The sequence below is a fragment of the Leptodactylus fuscus genome, chromosome 5 (assembly GCF_031893055.1).
Source record: "Leptodactylus fuscus isolate aLepFus1 chromosome 5, aLepFus1.hap2, whole genome shotgun sequence".
In the NCBI taxonomy this organism is placed as follows: Eukaryota; Metazoa; Chordata; class Amphibia; order Anura; family Leptodactylidae; genus Leptodactylus; species Leptodactylus fuscus.
The window spans coordinates 137,650,626-137,671,545 of NC_134269.1; the positions used below are offsets into that span (position 1 = coordinate 137,650,626).

The window sequence follows — 20,920 nt, forward strand, 5'->3', positions numbered from 1 at the left end:
ATTGCATGTAAACATATGGCTATCACTTTTGATAAAAATCAATGGAAAAAAGGATCCATTTTGTCTGGGGTTTTTTGACAGACACAAAAGTATGGTATACTATGTTTTTGATGTAAAAAAGATTAAAAAAAATTTACATTAATCTCTAATATTCTCTCTACAAATGGATGGCCATCTATCTGAATCAGTTTTCTTGCATCCATTGAATGGTAAAAGTTTTTTTTCTCTCTTCTGTTTGTTAACAGTGCCCCATTTTATCCAATTAGTCACAGACATAATTGGATAAAAAATGTCTAAAATAAATAAATGAATAAGACGCAGTATATAATGAACTTACTGCCCCAAACTACACCCGTCACTATTGAAGAGCTACTTTTGATCAAATGAATCATCTTCCATATTTCACATTTTGTAAACCAGGGCTCTTTGGACACTCAGAATTGTCTTTTGTCCAGTTTTATGTAGGTTCTACCAAAACTAAACATCTAGATTTCGTCAAAGAGGACCTGATATCTTTCCCAACATGTTTAGTAAGAACTTACACTTTCCATAAAATAACAACTCTGAAGCATCTTATTTTTGAATTCTGCATTGTGATGTTCCTCTGATATTCCTTCTGGAAATGTGTGAATAAGCATACAACTATAGACTACAATTTCCTTTCTTAATAAAGTGTGCCCCTCCTACACCATCTAAAAAGGTCAGGGCTGACTGGACAGTGTCAGAGTATATAGGGAAACAACAATCCTATGGAGGGATCCGGATCCTGGGAGTAAAATAATCCAAATATCCCAATCCCGACTGTGTTTTCAACCACTGATATCTCTGAAAACAATTTTGTACGTTTCATAATGTTTGAAGTGACCCTACCTTCATTTTTTCTATATTTTACACAGACCCATACTCCAAGCCCATACTCCATACATAGTAACATTCAGTGAGACTCAAGAACAGCTCTTAATACAGAAGCAAGGGGAAGGATAAGGAAATGCAAGATTTCACAGAAAGAAGACAAAAGTTGTTAATAATGTATTGTCCGAAAGTTTAGCTACACTTAAAGCTGTGGTTTGTATTCACAAATAATATCATAAAGACCAGGTTATACCCTGCACAGATGACCAATTTATCGGTATCTCAAGGTCTAACATTAGAGAGGAAACACAAACCAATGTCTTTAAACCAAGACGTGCACGTATTTATTTAATGTGATGAGTATATTGCTTGCCATAATTCTTGGATTGTAGGGGTTCCACTTAATAACTTCATTTCCCTGCAGGAGATCTTATAATGAGGTGGATACTATTTGATCATTACACTTCATGTGTTTCCATCCTGCTGTCTGAAGGAGATCTACCCTAATGTATGTTGGGTTCTGCTATACACTAAGGACTCTATTGATCTGTCTTATTATCCTTAGCATTTATATAAGTACATAGACATTATAGCAGCATAGGCTTATCAGTGAATCATGCTCAACTAGATGTGGCAGGTTTAATTAATGGTTGATATAAGAATATGGGTGAAATATCACCTGTTCTGTATCATTCAGACACATAACTGATGCTTGATTGATATAATTTTTTTTTGCATTAGCTACTTTGCCTAAAGCTTTGCTGCTGCTGTCTACAGAAAGATCTTCACACTGCAATCTGTGCTCAGGGGACATATAATCCATCATTTTGCTTTAGTAATTGGTGCACCTGCCACAATTTTGTTTCTGGGATTACTGACATTTGTGAAGAGCGGCTCTGCCAAGTTTAACTGCGTCCTCATAAGCTGTAGTTTAAATATATGTATAAATATTACATTGGGTTTTAAATTGCTCCAGTGGGTCACTTGGCATTATATGACCCTGTAGATGCAGCTGGTTTAAGACATCTACTGAACCAATTTCAGCACATCATATATAGCCGAAATTGCAATTCATATGCAACTCTTAGCTTTTATTATATAGGTCAGCATTAGAGATGAGCGAACAGTGTTCTATCGAACACATGTTCGATCGGATATCAGGGTGTTCGCCATGTTCGAATCGAATCGAACACCACGTGGTAAAGTGCGCCAAAATTCGATTCCCCTCCCACCTTCCCTGGCGCCTTTTTTGCACCAATAACAGCGCAGGGGAGGTGGGACAGGAACTACGACACTGGGGGCATTGAAAAAAATTGGAAAAAGTCATTGGCTGCCGAAATCAGGTGACCTCCATTTTAGACGAATAGTGGATTTCAAATCCGGGTCATATGAGAATGTGAACTTTGTGACTATGAGACAGGGATAGCTGTACAGGCAGGGATAGCTAGGGATAACCTTTATTTAGGGGGGAATGTTATTAAAAATAACTTTTTGGGGCTCTATCGGGTGTGTAATTGTGATTTTTGTGAGATAAACTTTTTCCCATAGGGATGCATTGGCCAGCGCTGATTGGCCGAATTCCGTACTCTGGCCAATCAGTGCTGGCCAATGCATTCTATTAGCTTGATGAAGCAGAGTGTGCACAAGGGTTCAAGCGCACCCTCGGCTCTGATGTAGCAGAGCCGAGGCTGCACAAGGGTTCAAGCGCACCCTCGGCTCTGATGTAGGAGAGCCGAGGGTGCACTTGAACCCTTGTGCACCCTCAGCTCTGCTACATCAGAGCCGAGGGTGCGCTTGAACCCTTGTGCACACTCTGCTTCATCAAGCTAATAGAATGCATTGGCCAGCGCTGATTGGCCAATGTATTCTATTAGCCTGATGAAGTAGAGCTGAATGTGTGTGCTAAGCACACACATTCAGCTCTACTTCATCGGGCTAATAGAATGCATTGGCCAGCGCTGATTGGCCAGAGTACGGAACTCGACCAATCAGCGCTGGCTCTGCTGGAGGAGGCGGAGTCTAAGATCGCTCCACACCAGTCTCCATTCAGGTCCGACCTTAGACTCCGCCTCCTCCGGCAGAGCCAGCGCTGATTGGCCGAATTCCGTACTCTGGCCAATCAGCACTGGCTAATGCATTGTATTGGCTTGATGAAGCAGTGCTGAATGTGTGTGCTTAGCACACACATTCAGCTCTACTTCATCGGGCTAATAGAATGCATTGGCCAGCGCTGATTGGCCGAATTCCGTACTCTGGCCAATCAGCACTGGCTAATGCATTGTATTGGCTTGATGAAGCAGTGCTGAATGTGTGTGCTTAGCACACACATTCAGCTCTACTTCATCGGGCTAATAGAATGCATTGGCCAGCGCTGATTGGCCGAATTCCGTACTCTGGCCAATCAGCACTGGCTAATGCATTGTATTGGCTTGATGAAGCAGTGCTGAATGTGTGTGCTTAGCACACACATTCAGCTCTACTTCATCGGGCTAATAGAATGCATTGGCCAATCAGCGCTGGCCAATGCATTCTATTAGCGTGAACTGAGTTTGCACAGGGGTTCTAGTGCACCCTCGGCTCTGCTACATCAGATTGCTACATCTGATGTAGCAGTGCCGAGTGTGCATCAGATGTGTAGTTGAGCAAAACTGACTCAGCACTGCTAAGTCTGCATTCGCATAGGAATGCATTGGCCAGCCTTCGGCCAATCAGCGCTGGCTCTGCCGGAGGAGGCGGAGTCTAAGGTCGGACCTGAATGGAGACTGGTGTGGAGCTATCTTAGACTCCGCCTCCTCCAGCAGAGCCAGCGCTGATTGGTCGAGTTCCGTACTCTGGCCAATCAGCACTGGCCAATGCATTTCTATGGGGAAAAGTTAGCTTGCGAAAATCGCAAACTGACAGGGATTTCCATGAAATAAAGTGACTTTTATGCCCCCAGACATGCTTCCCCTGCTGTCCCAGTGTCATTCCAGGGTGTTGGTATCATTTCCTGGGGTGTCATAGTGGACTTGGTGACCCTCCAGACACGAATTTGGGTTTCCCCCTTAACGAGTTTATGTTCCCCATAGACTATAATGGGGTTCGAAACCCATTCGAACACTCGAACAGTGAGCGGCTGTTCGAATCGAATTTCGAACCTCGAACATTTTAGTGTTCGCTCATCTCTAGTCAGCATGCAACGAGATATAATAGACAGCATTTTGTAGGTAAGGGGGCAATGTAGGGATACCCTTTTGAACAAGTACTACATTTCAGTGAAGGGAGATGTATATTAACCTAATGATCATAGAAGACGGATGGAAGAGGGTGAATGACCACAGAGCAATACGGTACTTCCCCAGGATGAGTATGTTATGGCTTGAGTCAGGCCTGGTTCACATCTGTGTTTGATATTCCGCTCGGGGATCCCACAGCGGACTCTCAGAATGGAATACCGAACACATTGACAAGCGGTAAGCTTATGAAAGCACACAGACCCCATAGACTATAATAGGGTCCGTGTGTTTTCCGCACAAATCATGCGGAGAAAGAAGAACTTCATGAACTACTTTCCTCTCAACATGACTCATGCGAACACCGCGTGGCAAAAAGACGGACTCCATTATAGTCTATGGGGTCCATGTGCTTTCACTGCTTGTCAATGCGCTTGGGGACCCCCCAAATGCAATACCAAACAAAGATATGAACCAGGCCAAAACATTACATGGGAGTAAAGTTGAGCGAATAGTATTTGAAACTGCAGTTTCAAATACCTCGCTCCATAGGAATGAATTGGAGCGGCTGGCGCCGGCTGCCAGCGCTTAATCCCTTGCTGTTCGCCCGCACCCATTTGTTCCTATGGGAGCGAGGTACTCGAAACATAGTTTCTAATACTATTCGAATAAACTCTACATGGGAGTCATCAGAATTTTGGTTTTTTTTAAATGTAGATGGTGAACCCCACATAGGGATCAAAATGTACATTTTTTTTTTCTTCCTATCAGTAAGTCTTTGTAGAATGGGAGGAAATCCACGCAAACACAGGGAGAACATACAAACTCCTTGCATATGTTGTTCCTGGCAAGGTTGCAGCACTAACCACTGAGCCACTGAACTACTGAGCCCCCCAGAATTTTGTTTTTGTCATGCCCACTCCTTTTCTTCATCTTAAACTTACTGCATTGCTCCCACACTATGCCATTTCCATATGCACATGGATGAAACTAAGAGCCATTATGTAATTAACATGATTACATTAGCTTCATGCACCAAATGCTAATATTTAAGGCGTCATATTAAAAATAAATCGTCTGCACTTGGCTCTTTTGTACTACCGTATGTAACAACAGCAGGTTGGAAAAAATGTATCCAGAAATGCTACATGGAACTGAGCTTCCACCCACTTACCAATTAAGTCAGGTTCAGTAACAATAATCAATTCATTACGCGAAATGTAACATTTTCTGTATATAACAAGGATTCAGTGTCTGATGCTCCTAGATGTCCCACAGGCAATGCACTCACTTATACACATTGTCATAGCAATGAATAAGAGAATGGGAAGCTCTAGGTATATTTAATAATAATTATAGAGGTTCTACAACACGTCTGATGCAGTGTGTCATTACCCCTCCTCCCTGCATAGAGATGAACCATGATACTATTACATCAGCAGAGTCTATTTACATATCCCAGACAGTGATATTATTTGGGGATCTTTTCAGCAATCTCCTTCTCAGCAGATGTTTTAGGTTTAATGAGGAGATCCACAGAGTGTCCCGGGGCACTATAATGGCAGGTTCTGCTGGTAACTTCTTGTAGCACAACCTTCAAGAATTCTATGTATTAAAACTAATGAAATGGGTTACTGCACCAGCAGTAGTGAAGACGACAAAATAATAAATAATGTTTCATTTCTATAGCTTTTACAGAACTAGACAAAGTTAATATATTACTGTATTAAAAAGATTTTAATCTTTTCAACTTTCAGCTTAAAGTGATTAAACTAATAGAAAATATGTTATGTTTATCCTGAAAACTAGCATTGCGGTCGCAAGGAAATGTTTGCTTGTGTACATACTGTACATTGTCTACATTACATTGTGTACATATTGTACATTACATGACTATAACATAGGAGATCCTGTAACAGTAAATTGCAAACACAGGGTAAATACATGCGGGCATGCAGCTAAATGTGGAAAGGGAGGGAAACAATCTAGGCACAGTCCAGAAAGCTGCTTGCTGTCTACATAACATCCCTCCTGTAACCACTCAAGCACCCAGAAGTAGATACAAGTACATAGAAGATTTTATTATATCGTAAACTGTGCATTTTGCAGAATGTTCAGTCCTTTGTACAGAGAAAGCAGTTTGCAGAGGTGTGCAGAGACTATGAGGCTAATTAACCCTTTCCCCTTTACATTCACTGTTTGAAGAGAGAACAGAACCTCCCCTTCTATTCACTGTGAAGGCATCTTGCTTTTGGATGGTATCTATGGATGAACCTTCCTTAGCAACAGGGAGTGAACTGCAAATTAGGTAGGACAGAGACACCTAGTAGCAGGAAGTTTAGAGAGGTTTTTCAGGCAGAAAGCAGACAAATTTATTATTAAAGTGCATTATATTTTGGTCCAGAATCAAATAAAATACGACTAAGGTGTCTCAGAGTTAGTAACTAGTTAAAGTCTAAGTTATTTTTGTAATCTATTTCCTTCCATTTACATTCATTGTGTCAACCTCCTACACACACACTCTGGAGAATCAGTGGCACAGTACATGCAGTTTCATCAAGCAGAAAGTTCTAATGTGGCTTTTTGGGAAACATAAGTTATTAGCAGTTAATCTACTCTCCCACCTAAAATTCTATTCCTATGTGTCTTTTTGCATAAATATGCATCCTTCAGAAATTGCGTTTAAACTATGCCTTAGGAAGGGATCTAAGAATAATCCCGAAATAATCCCGGTGCAGTGCACCAGCATCCAGTTGCCGCATTCCATTCCGCATTAGACCCAAATGAATGGGCCTGTTGCAGCAGATTCAGCTGTGGAATCCACATCAAAATAAGGCAGCTTGCTTCTTTTTTCCGCGAGCAGGAAAAAAACACTAGCGGATAAAAGAAGTGAATGGCTCCCATTGAAGTCAATGGGAGGCGTTTTTTGGAGGTGGATTCTGAGTTGGCTTCTGCGTCAAAATCCGGTCCAAAAAACTCAGTGTGAACTCAGCATTAGACTGAGGGTCTAATAACCTAAACATACAGCATCAGTATAATCCATGATGCTGTAAGCTTGGGAAATTTGACCTATGGCAGGAAAAGAATTTGCATCCATAATATCGTCCAGAAATTCAGACACGTTATAGCCATGTACAGTAGGCCTTAAAGAACTATAACAGTGTTCAAATTGATATAACCCACAACAATTCATCATCAGCAATAAAACAGTGATATCTAAACTCTATAAAGAACAATACAAGTTTAGTTTAATTGATTTTATGCTTCACAATGATAAAAGGGATCCTGTTTAGGGTGGATGCTTAAGTAATTAGAATAAATAGCTTTGTATTGTCCGCTCTGTTCCCCTGTACAGGGGCATTGAAAGCTTCACCTTTCTACCATGTTTTTGGTCAAAGCTTTTCTTAATGAAAATCAAATATAAGCCATTAACACTGGCCACTAGCTGGAATTGCTGGGACACCAATTAATCACTCCTGTACGCAGAGGACATTCTTAATGTTTCATTGACATTGTTTGCAATGTTTTATCTCTGCCTAAAATTTGCAGTCTTGAGCAGAGTGATGGATGTCAGCTCATCAGGATGGAAACTCAGCACGCTTAGTGCTGGAGTATCAAAATGATTGAATTGCTGCACTAGCATTTACCCAGGAGTGCCATAGATTGTGGTGATGCTGCGAGTCCACTGTGACTTACAGCGAACCTTTCATTTTCAAAAATTATACTGTATTCTAAACAATAGTGTACGTATCATGCCCAAAATGACAACTCATTCATGTTTTATATATTCACATGTTTTATTCCCTTTGCTGCTTGTATGATATTTTCTTTAGTACTGGTTTTGTATAATCTGTATTATATGGGCTATTAGATTAAATGGCACAAAAAAAATTGATATGAAGTCCATTTGATACTGGCTTATCTGGAAGTAACCAAATGGTACAATTGATCTAAGGGCTAGTTCACACGGGGACATGGACGCCGATTTTGACAGCAGATTTTGCGGCCAAATCAGCGTCCATACAATGTCCACACTATGTGAACTGCTCCCGCCGCGACCATCGCGGTCGCGGCTTTCACCTCCGCTGTCGGCTCAAATGAATGAGCCGACATGGAGGGCGCTGTGGCTGGGCGGAAGCCGCGGCTCATCGCGAGCGGCTTCCGCCCGAAAGATAGGTCATGTCGCTTCTTTTTCTGCTAGCGAGCTAGCAGAAAAAAAAAGCGAGTAGTTCACATAGGGATACATTGTATGGACGCTGATTTGGCCGCGAAATCCGCTGTCAAAATCAGCGTCCATGTCCCCGTGTGAACTAGCCCTAAGGGTCAATGCACACAGAGGTTTTTGGCGAGGATTTTGACACTGAATCCGCCTTAAAATCAGCCTCCAAAAAAAACTCAATAGAGTTCTATAGGGAGGCTTGTTTTGGAGGCTGATTTTGAGTCGGATACAGCGTCAAAATCCTCGCCAAAAAACTCTGTGTGCATTGACCCTAAAAATTCAGTGGACCTGTTACTCTAATATGGTACACCTTTTTCTGGGTAGAAAACTATGGTGACAGAACCACTTTAACTTGTCACATTAAAAACGCAATCCTATCCACAAGCAGCATGTTACACAGCAAGAGGAGTTGAACAAATTGATGTATAATTTTTGCAGAACTTGTCATTTATGCATCAAAACCTCTGTTCATTGTGGACTTAGTTGTCAAGTGGGCAATGCTGCTCATTACTTCTCAACCTCCCTTGTATGAATGCGCACATACAGATGGTCTTGAATAAATATTCACATGCTACAGTTTTACGCTTGATTCACATCTGCGGACAGGTTTCCGTTCAGGGGGTCCACTTGGGAACCCCCGAATGGAAACCTAATTCCCATAAAAAAGTGGTTAAATTAGGAAACCTGCGGTTCCAATAGACTATAATGGGGTCTGCGTGGTCTCTGATTGGTTTCCACCCAAGAAGGGCAAAAAATGCAGACAGAAAAGAGCTGTTTGCAGAGTTTTTCACTCCACATTTTTCATGCAGAGAGGGGAACGAAATGCACGTATGGAGAACGGGCATAGATGTGAACCAAGCCTAAAGCTAAGGCCCCACACTGTGGAAACAAAGCAGTTTTTGTTGCAGATTTTGCTGCTGTTTTTTTTTTTTAGCTAAAGTCAGGAGTGGGAGGCAAATGTCTAAAAGCTTCTTCTATATTTTCTGTTCTTTTTCAAGTAATTTCTGGCTCAAAAAACCAAAGCAAAATCTGCAACAGAAAAAGCTGCATTTCGACAACTTGGGGCCTTAGCCTAATTCTGATTTTGTCTAGTGATAAGTGCTCTGTATAAACTGCAATTCTGGTCACTTGCCCATTGTTCCCATTCATTCTACAGGATACATTTTCCATCTGCAGATAAGCCCTATTGTAGTGACTGAACATAAAAACATAACTGGACAATATCAGACTACAGCTAGTGTTTCCATGTACTGAAAGCTATATCTAAGAAACTATTGTACAATCTTCCTCATGTACAGTATAAGCCTTAGAAGGAAAGTCTTCATAATATGGACCATGCAAATAAGGAAAATTCAAGATCCCATAGAACTAAAGCACAATGCTAAATATTCATAGAAGTATCTTCTACAAGCATTATTGATTTCAGAGCACAAATGTCTTAAAATCAAATCCACAGCCTGGTATCTGTAACAATGAGTGTCTACACTGTGAGTGCTTTTTCACCCACATACAGTATGTTCAAGGCCAAGAGACAGGTCACTGTGAGGCGAGAGGTTAAAGTTGAATAACACAGTGACAGAAAAATATGAAGTAACAAGCAGATGATGATATATGAACTAATGCAGGATACCCTGAGGCCCAATGGCTGCAAGAGCTTCTGCAAGGCTCTCAGTTATGATGCTTCTTTTCCACTCTCCTCAGACCACTATTGGAATTAATGTCCTGTCATTGGTTGTAATAGATGGAGATGCAGTCCTTTAAATAATAATAAACATTGCATATAAAAATGCATTATTTTCAATAGAGGATCATAAATTGGGTGGACCTGAAGGCACAAACATATGCAGGTCCAGTTACTGCAGAATGATCTGCACATGTACTGTCACATAACCATATGTATGTAGATCTGTAAAAAGACCTGCACAGGTAAGATCACATATCCATATGTATACAGGTTCTAAAGCCAGAGAGCAAAACTGTAAGACTTCGCTCAGAGGGTAAGTATGACGTAATTGTTTGACGTGTAATAATTTAGGGGTTTTCCTCTAGGTAGTTTGTATTTAGGGGGTCTGGTCTTGGGTCTTAATTTATTAAGGGTTATACATTAAAGGGATCCAGTCAGGGGTCTGTAGCTATTTAAGGGTCAATGTTTATTTATGGAGTCACATCTGTATTTATTGCAGGGGTGTGGAAATGGTAGGCCAAACTACTAACACTCATTTCTCTATTTTCCACAGCACGACTCCTGCTCCAACTCCTTCTCCTTCATAAATGGCTGATATCCATGATCAGACAGATTCTGAAAAGCTCCTCCCCTATAATTTATGTTTTGAAGCAAAAGTAAATATGCAACAAATAACATATATAATTATACTGTATAATAGCAATAAATGTATAATAAAAATTAAAGAGTAATGAATCATTTTATTATGAAAATAAGTTGATGTTCACAATACTGTTGTGTACGTCCGTTGCTCTCATCCAAAATAAGATGAGAGCAAGAGTCATTAAATTGTTCATCCTTTATATGTAATTCTATATGACATGTGTGCAATGATATAGGGAATATTTTCATCCATTATTAACAGAGCACAGCATACATTTATTATTGAAAAAATATGAGGTGATTTGGTTTGACAGTCAGTGAAGTGCTGTACCTTAAAGGGGATGTAAACTTTTCACAAAAGTTGAGGATGATAGAGATGAGCGAACACTATTCGAAACAGCCGTTTGGAATAGCACGCTCCCATAGAAATGAATAGACGTAGCCGGCACGCGGGGGGCTAAGCGACCGGCCGCTTCCATTTATTTCTATGGGAGCGTGCTATTCGGAACGGCTGTTCCGATTAGTGTTCGCTCATCTCTATTGAGGAACACTGTTCGCCGTAGAATTGTTCAGGGTTTATCCAAGTGTGCACTGTGAAGTGCCGCCATTACCCTTCCCCATATCCATAGGCAACACTTGCAAATAAATTGAAACATCCATGAGTTCCCATGATGGCTGCACCACTGCCTCCTGTATCTACACCTGTGCCCAAAACTTTTAGCCCCTGCACAGTAGATGAAACAGCTGCCTCTATTTTGGGAGCTCATACAGATCTTTTGTTTTCACTTGTGCTGAGCAGGCAAAGATCAAAGATAAAAAAATTTAGTGTCCTGCTCAGTCTTGCCATTGATGCTGTGACAGATTCAGCCACAGAAGTGAGACACTCCACTGTTTAAGGCCCATTCATCTGCGCATTAAAGAGGTTGTGCTGTTATTCTCTATCAACAGGATAGCTGATAAGAGTCTGAACAGTAAGGCGCCAACTGTTGAGACCCACAGTGATTAGAACAGGGGGACCAAAGTCCCGCTAAAGCCTCGTTTTGAATGGAGTGCCATGTCACTTTTGTCACTGGAGTTCCACTCACTTCTCTGGGGTCCTACCGAAGATTACAGTCCAGGCAGCCCCATAGAAGTGAATGGAGTGCTAGTCAGGCAAGTACACAGGTGCTCCTTTCACAAGGAGGCTTTAGGAGGACTTTAAATCCCCTGTTCTTCTGATTGCTGAGGGATCCAGCGGTTGAACCTCTAGTGACCGAACACCTTTCTCCTATCCTTTAATGATCAAGCTATTTTTTCACTTTTACTTCATCACGTACCTAGAGCTATAATGTTTTAATTTTTCCATCAAGGGGACGATATGAAGCGTTATAAAGAGTATTAATTCCACCACTGTATTTTTACTCTTCGAATTTTGCACCTTTCCCTATGCATCTTAAAAAACATGCTAAACTTATATTCTGGGTATATTATTTTTTTAAGCTACAGAGAGCTTAAACTATAAGACTTTTTGGTGGCAGAAAATTAGCCTTTTTTATGGTGATAACCATGTGGGATAAATAATGTGATAGTTCTATTGCTCTTGGGGATACATCCATACCCAATATGAGTGTTTTTCATAAAAAATTTTTTATAATTGTTTATACTAATATTAAACTTTACTACTTTTTTTTTTTAAACTATTTCTAGTTCCCCTAGGGCACTTGATCTTTTGAGTATTTACATAATACATTGCAAGACTTACTTAGCGTATTGTATTCTGTTGTCATTAATGAAATGTATGATCTAATGGCTTACACTGTAGGTAGACCTATGAGGTATAACTTAGTTATGCTCCCAGCTGCTGGCTGCATTGCCAACCCACAATCATGTGAGAATAAGAACCATAAAGCTAAGACCCCATGTAGTGTACCGCAGTGGAAAAGCACTGCGTTTTTTTTTCCCAAAAAGTCAGAAGAGGTTTCCTCTGCGTACTTTCGGCTTCCATTATACCTATAGGGAAACTATCAGCGTTTCCATAGGCATAATTGATATGCTGTTATTTCCAAAACTATGAAAATCACAGTATTTGCAATGTGCATACTTTTTCTGCAATGTGTAGATGGGATTCACACAACGTGGGGCCCCCAGCCTTAAAAGGAATCTTGGCAGTCACTAAAGGTTAATAATAAGAGGCAAAGCACTCTGGAAATACCCTTATTTATGATTTTCACAAAAAAAAAAAATGTATATAAGGCTGAGTGGCATTCTGTGCCATGACAATGAATAAGCAGACAGACTTTGCATCACATCAATCTATGAACTATGTATGGGATTATTTTATACAACTTTAATGTATGCTACTAATGCATATTGTACAGTACTTCTGTTACATTATGCTTTACCACAGCATTATGGTACACAATGGAAAATACATCCTTGCTTTAAGAAATCAAGCTCTGGCTGCTTCCCAAGCTCTTAATGAACTGAATCAGCAATAGAAGATACAAATTCAATTTCCTTTAAGATATGGCCTATTGTTGGAGCAAGAGAACAGTACCTGTACAATGCTACCAAATCTAATCCTCCTCAGTGTCCAAATCCAGGATCAGCAAAAATGTATTTACTAATGAAATATCCTCTAATAATATGGGTTTTTCATGTTGAAAGTTTCTCAAAGTTAAACAGGAAATGATATACATACACCATAGTATGAATATGAGGGGGTCACTTTGACAAACTATCAACTGCACATTTGCGAGATATATTCATACTAAATGTATTGCCATAACAAAAGTAAGGTCTTATATGTATTCACATGTCTACATGTCATTTTTCACGTATATGTGCTAAGATCGAACTCAAATAATTGCTGCTGTTACACTCTGCTATTCTGTGTACTTATAATACTGCTAGGTTGTAGATAAGAGGATACTAGTACACAGAATGAGCAATAAATCAATTAACCACCTGGCAGCAGAAGCCTGCTCCTCCCTTTATTTCTCCATAGAGCTCTGTGTGTGAGGCTAAATATGGATAACATAGTGTAAACTAGCAGTTAGACTGAAGATAAGGAGCAGGAAAACAGCCTAATAAGTGGCAAAGGAAACAGATATCCTTCATAAGATATAATACAAAAACTCTTACATTCACATATACCATTCATTTATACAGTATAAAGTTTAATCCATAAGATCTCCAATTTAAAACAAACCAGCAGATCCTAAAACACTTGGCAAATTTACCTAAAATTCTCATTTGTCACAAAAGAACATGGACTATACATGACAATTGGCATGGCTTTTCAGAGGGATCATATGGTCAAGGTGTCAGTGATGTGGCCAATTCACCATTCATCTCAAACCAGTGCTAAAGCATCACCTGTTCCCTTGTCAGCCTCCAGATTTAACTGGTGTTTGCCAAGTGGATTCTATACTTCTGGTTTCTAAGTAGGGAATCATATACATGTTAATGATCAACCACAATAACAATATGTTTTAGAAGAGAGATATTACCAGTCATTACATTGCAACAATTTGCTAAACTAACATTACCAATTAAGGATGCCAAGAGAACATTGACATCTGAAAATCATATTTTCTGGTATGATCAATAAAGATTACGTTTACATCGTTGGGTTGTCTTGAAAAGCTAGTTCAAGGAAAATTTAATAATATTAAGCAACTATATAATAGCCATCTTAATGCATTCGAGAAAACAATAATGTTTATTTCCTTTGGTGACATAGATTACTGTTTATCAATATATAGATGTTGGTAGTGGCAATACATAAATAGGGCACAGGAATGTGTATGTGGCTGTATACACAAACTACAATAACCAAAATAATTATCAAGAAAAGTGGACGAAACTAACAAGCCACAAATAGCCCTGATGCCCTTAGGGGTGTCAGTAGATACAGGGAGAGTCATCATGCATTGCACCCCCATTGTCAAGGCATGAAAAAGACGCAAATTTTTGTGCAGAAAAGTTACCTGCTTTTTTGAAAACTGCATTTTCTACAGCACTTTTCCTCTCAATGTATAGATGAGAGTAAATGAAATCTCATTCATTTTACTGAGCTATGTTTCTGCCATAACTAAAAACTCTGCATTTCCCCAATGTGTGACCTCAGCCTAAGGTCTCATTCCTACTGGGATGTTTTGGTGCATTTAGAAGGCAATATGTCTGTTTAATACTCCCTCTATGACTTAAAGCTAGGAAGCAATAACACTACTGCCTCTTAGGCTGAAGACTTGAGCCATCCATGTATTACATGGTTGGCCATTGTTTATTTAGGCAACATTTTCCCCTGACAGAATCAGCTTTTTGCTGATGGTGTGAGAATGTAGATTGAGATTCCCATTTCATAGTCCAAGCTAGAACTGATACCTACAGTGAGGCTCAAAACTGGAGATATAATGATCTTTATTATATCCATTCATGGTTTTACCAAAAATAATAAAAAACATAACAGATGTTACTCCAACTCCAATATTCAGATGCAGGACCAGCTGATCCGAACATGCATATTTCTTTAATAGAGAGTGGGAGATAAAATGACAAGTTAAGATTCAACCTGTCAGATCTGTTTCTTTTGACAGCAGATGTTGGAAGACTGTCTGGAAGTCTTTGTTCGATATATATTTTTTATTGGCACATTTTCCTACAGACAATATATATTTGTATATTATAATTTCCATACATATATAATATTTTTGAAATTATTAAAACCAGCCTAAGATTTCAATGTTAGGTCATGATGCTTTCTTGGTGAACACTATAAGCACATGATCTTGCCTCTACTGTTCTTCAATACCTGTATTTAAACTCTCCATGGCCGGGGGCGGGGGAGGGTCTATATATGTTTCAGGCTATTCCTCAGCTGCATTACCTCTGCATACACTTCATGACCCAGTTTGCCATTGTTTTGGTCTTCCTTTTATATGAACTGTTATTACAGATCTTGATGGAAATTAGTACTTTTTGGGGGTGATGGGGAGCACCTTTGTAATATAACATGCCTTAGAGCATGCCTTAATTTCTTTTATATCACAAATTCTTATGTAACCTTGGACAAATATGCTCGGAATACATGTTTATGTACAGTGATATTAGAAACAATCTATGGGGAAAGTATGGTCCCATACATTGCTATGGGTATTATAGGTTCTGCATAACAGAAATCTTTAATGCGAGAAAATAAAGAGATTCTCCTTTTCCCAGATCTCCTGCACCAACACCTTTAGAGAATAGTAGGAACCTGGTGCCTCTTGTTTTCATGCATTCCAGGAGCTTCCTCTGCTATCCCAATTTGCAGTAGAACAGTAGATTGTACTTGTGGCCCCATAACTGGTGAGTTGGTCTATTTCAATAAGCACAGTGATGGTACTAACCTCTGATATATAGAAAAAACACTTGTATTTCCTTTTGCTCACTCATATGAAAATTAATTTTTCCATAGATGCTTTACCTTTAGGTGTACTTTTCATTAGGTTTGACAGTAAAGTCAATATATACTGTATGTGACATCATATGAGAATATGTAGCTGGGATTTTACACTGAGTACACATGCATTCATTCAAGCCTCATCCCTTCCTAATCCTTCAATGGGAATGACAATATCATGATGGCAAATGCAATGTTTTATACAGTTCCTGCGGCATAACATACTTGTCTTTATTTAACTAGCCAGACCAATGAATTACACAGATATTGACTATGGTTATAACACTGCAATGTGTTTTAATTGCTGTAACATAATCCAGAGATGTGTAATATATTCTGCCTTTCGTTCTAACAGCCTGTAACATATAGCTGTCATGTAGATGCCAAAAAAGCCAATATAATATATAGATTTTCTCCTTAGTCTTGGAAAAGGTTTTGAGTACATGCAAGTGAAGATGAGCAATATCTGAAAACGGAACAGTGTAAAAAATTATAAAAGGATGTTTTTTTTTGGGGGGGGGGTTTGGATAGACCATTGCAAAGCACCAGTGAAATGAAGAAATATAGATGCATATTTCTTCCTTTTATTCTTCGTGTTAAATATGATTCTGCAACATGACTCCAAGCAACCCCAGGCTGGAGCTGCAGTGCTCCCTGAGCGCCCCATCTCTCATGCACATAAAATAGAGCCATCCAACTTTCACAAACCAATTTTGTTTTTACCATAAGTCACAGGTTCCCAGCAGCATTAATCTCCCTGATCAGGCTAGTGTGCCTTATTATTCATTGCTTCCCTAGACTCAAATCAACCATCTGCCAGCCTCGGTCCTGCTGTACATTAATTAAGGGGCCATCAATCAGTAAAAAAGCGAGCGGTTGCAAAAGAGCACTGACACTTGAGTGGGAAAAGCTTGTAGTTAAGGCGGATGATCTGTACAGCACAGCTCAGCAGAGAATCACGTATCGTCTAATTGGAAAGTTGGTAGAAATCAGTTGTTGGAGGATATAGAGCTGTCATTACTGGACAATTTCATATGTGATGAAATATTACTATGAATTAAGCTGGACATAGAGCTAATGATTATTGCTAGAAATCAGAAGCCGTTCAATAGATTTTTCAGCAAATTAACCAAAAGGCCCATAAACAAAGTGATTATTCCAATGATGTAAACCATGCACCAGTACATTCAATGTAAAATCACTGCAAATTATTGTTCATGTGTCATAAGACTGCTATAAATATTTCACAATCACACTATTACAATAAAAAATGTATAAATTTTTTTAAATTATATCCAACATCTTTCTTAGCAGTTCCAAGAATTTCATCTCAATAGTAGCCGATCATTTTGGTTCAACAGACCTGTCAATTCTCATTGCAATTTCACCACCAGACTTAATACGGCACTGTAGAGGTTAAATCTTATTCATATCTATACTCTCAAGACGGAAGTATTTTTATTTTCCAAGAGTTATCCAAACTCTTATGACACAGGTTTAATACAATTCTGAAAGAACATATGTCGCATTTCCCAAACTATTCCCTGCCCAAGCAGCAAACTGTGTATTATACACACAAGTTGTCTTACACCATGGCCAGGGCTCAGATGAAAAGATAACCCTGAGAAAAAGGAGGTTCCTGCCTCCTGCCGCTTAATGATCATTAATAAAGCATTGCATTAGTATGTGCCGAAGGGACAGACAAAGGACAGTTCACACAATGAACACACACAAGGACATGGAGGCCCCAACTGTGTATCAGGTGGATGTTCAGTTTACACAATACATTAGGAAATACCTTGAAAAAGGAAGGCTTTGCTTCTGTTGTGAAGTCCTTGAACCTGCTGTACTCCAGGAGTGGCCTCCCCCAGCTGGAGCTCCTCTAGGATGTCAATCTGTAGGGAGGGGTCCACACCAAACCCTGCAACTGACCCAAGAAAGCCAAAGCCAGAGATTAGCCAAGAAGCTGATACATTGTATATTGCGCTATGTAATGTCACAGTAATGTACCTGCTAGAAACAGGCTTTTTATAGAAAAGGAAAACACACACACCCCATATATGTGACCTACTTTATCAGGGCTTTAAAACTTGTGCTTTCCCCTCTGCCCACCATTTACTGGAATAATATGCCATGCCACTGTTCTATATATAGCAATGTATCCGATACCTAACACTTCCTTGTCACACTAGAAGCAGAGAAAATGTTCCTCTTACCTGGTTTGAGGCAGACAATAATGCAGATCATGCCCACTATAAACTCCATGGTGATGGGCATACAATCAGTCCATAGTATCCCTTTCTGTCTCTTGTCTGTGATCTCAATGAAGATGCTCCCTCCTAACATAGCACAGGGAGCCAGCAGATGAGCCAGCAACTTGGATTCCCCAAAGCTCGCATCATTCCTGAGCAGGCAGACCCAGCAGAGAGGAGGAACACTGGCTTAACCCAATAAGTGCCCTGCACCCACAGCCAGACTTTAATCCAGAGCAGGACCAGCAGAGAAGAAGCAGCAGGGACTTGTGTCAGCCTGAACCTGTTACAGACAATGGATCATTCCATATGAAGCAGGGCACTCTAATTGCTACTCCAGGGATTTGGAGGAGGGGGGTAGGGACAGGATGATGTGTCCCTTTTCTCTCAGGGTATGAACAATTGGTCCTTGCAGCAGCTGATCAGAGCACACTGCATACTGGCAGGGTGCTTACAGGTTGTGTCCTCTCATGATTGACAGGGGGTGGGCACTTATCTGAGTGTATGGGTAGAGCTGGGCATCCCTGAGCTGAGCTCTGCTTGCCTAAGGCAGAGAAACATTCTTTAATACCTGATTTCACACTGCCATTGTGCTATAATATATAGGAACACATCTCACATCCCCCTTCACTAGGTGCTGTGTATAAGCAGTGAATGGCTGCAAGGAAATTCTGCCACATTTACAATTCACTTTTTGAACTGTTCATTTTGTTTCTAGACATGGAGACCAGCCTATAACTCACATTGATTTTCTGGGGGATGTACCAGCAGCATTCACATATTGCCTCATCTTTCACACATCCTTCTCTTCACATTCAGTAACCTGGTTCATTTATTAACCCTTCACTGCCTCAAACACTGGAATGTGATGCTGCGTTGCAGGCAACAACTGCATGTCAGTCTGCAGAGTGATGCTCTTAGATGAAGCTTTCATAGACACTGCAGAGTATACAGCAGCCTCAGCAGATATAGCAAATATTAGACACTGTATGGGGTTCTCTGGAGATAGCAATACATCTGCAGTTAGGATTTTGTAATACTATTGGTGCTTCTAACCCCATCCACCACTTCTGAAAATGTTTAAAGGTGGAAAATTTCAGCCCACAAACACACATTGCAATTTTAATGAATATATTTATTTTGCATACTTATATAGCGCCATCTTATTCTGCAGCTCTTTACAGAGATATTGTTTTAATCATGTTTTTGCCTGATTCAGACACAGATATTTCCAATATTGTTATTGGGGGGGGGGGGAGGGATTAGGTTAAAAATGATGGACCAGATATTATATTACATTTTTTAGAAAATAGTTGAAGTCTACATACATAGCTTTTTCTGGGAAGGTGTAAATAAATCCACAGTGGATTAAGAAAAAAGAGAAGTATTGTACCACTGAATCATAGAAGTATTTTTCATGGAGGGCTGCCTAAAGGCAAGCATACAAGTGAACCAGTGGAATAAGATATATGGAAGCCATAGTCAGGAATCCAGTAAAGCATAAAATTAAAATAACAAATACAAGGTAGATAGTTTATAGTATGTGATCTACTGGGGGACTGCACATCTGCATTTGGTAATCCATTCAGGGAGTCCGCATTGGGATGTCCCGAACGGAATACCAAACGCAATTGCAAGCGCTGTGTAGTAAAAGCACACTGACCCCATAGACTAAAATGGGGTCCGTGTGCTTGTCCGCATGTTCTGTGTGGAGATCTGGTGGCAAGCACATGGACCCCATTATAGTCTATGGGGTCCGTGTGCTTTTACTGGACAGCGCTTGCAATTGCGGACTCCCCCGAACGGAATACAAACGCATATGTGAACAAGGGGTAAGTCTGTTTCTCCTGATATTAGTTTTGCAATTGGCATGGAGAGTCCAACCTGTGGTTCCCCAGGAGGGCCCATCAGAAATGGTATAGCACACAATTCAGTTCACATAGAAAGTCCCAGGGTTTAGAAGGATCCCAGAAGTATAGGGTCCTTTTAGCCTTCTGTACACAGGAGGGGCCGATTAAAGTTACCATAGGCCTTAGGTGGTAAAAAGAATGTGGACCTCACAACTGTCTAATCGTTTTAAGATGATCTGACACTTTCTGCCTGAAAAGGTACCAAAAACACCAGAACCAATTTTACTGCTTCCCAGGTAAAAATGAGGCACCTTCCATTGGCTTCCCATTTGTTTATTTGGAAAAAAGCAATGTACTGCTCCTTTTTTATCATCTGAAAAATCAAAAATCCATCACATTTTTTCAATTTTATTTTTGCCCTGGAGTCAATGATGACATATACAAAAGGGCATTTTTCCCTTTTTTATTTGTCATCCTGGCACTTTTTATGTTTATTGTCCTGATCTTTTCATATATTACATTAATGGACCTAAAGACGCTGGTACTATGCAGTGCTTATAAACAGTTTACAGGATTAGAGGAGTAGTTCTGTACGGAGCCCGTATAGCTATATTATAATCTGCCATAGGTACACAGTGGGAAAAGGAATACCCCCAACCATGAAGTATGTGTTGAGCTTGTACTGTATGTGAAGCCATTGTGGACAAAGGCCCAAACTTTTTAAGGGCACACCTAGAAAGTGCCCTGAAGCTGTAGACTGCCAGTGTGCTTATCGCTCACCATG

The 20,920-nt window shown here is 40.0% G+C and overlaps 1 protein-coding gene across 1 annotated transcript in view; it reads right to left on the bottom strand.

The window, feature by feature from the left end:
• The window catches only part of NELL2 (neural EGFL like 2), a 218,757-nt gene extending 200,024 nt beyond the window's left edge, over positions 1-18,733 (bottom strand). The window contains exons 1-2 of the mRNA XM_075274344.1: positions 18,251-18,733; positions 17,833-17,961 (exon numbers count right to left, since the gene is read on the bottom strand). Of these exons, the coding sequence (XP_075130445.1) occupies positions 17,833-17,961; positions 18,251-18,380 (259 nt within the window). The 5' untranslated portion in view covers positions 18,381-18,733. The remainder of the gene's footprint in view (positions 1-17,832; positions 17,962-18,250) is intronic.
• Between the last annotated feature and the right edge of the window lie 2,187 nt (positions 18,734-20,920).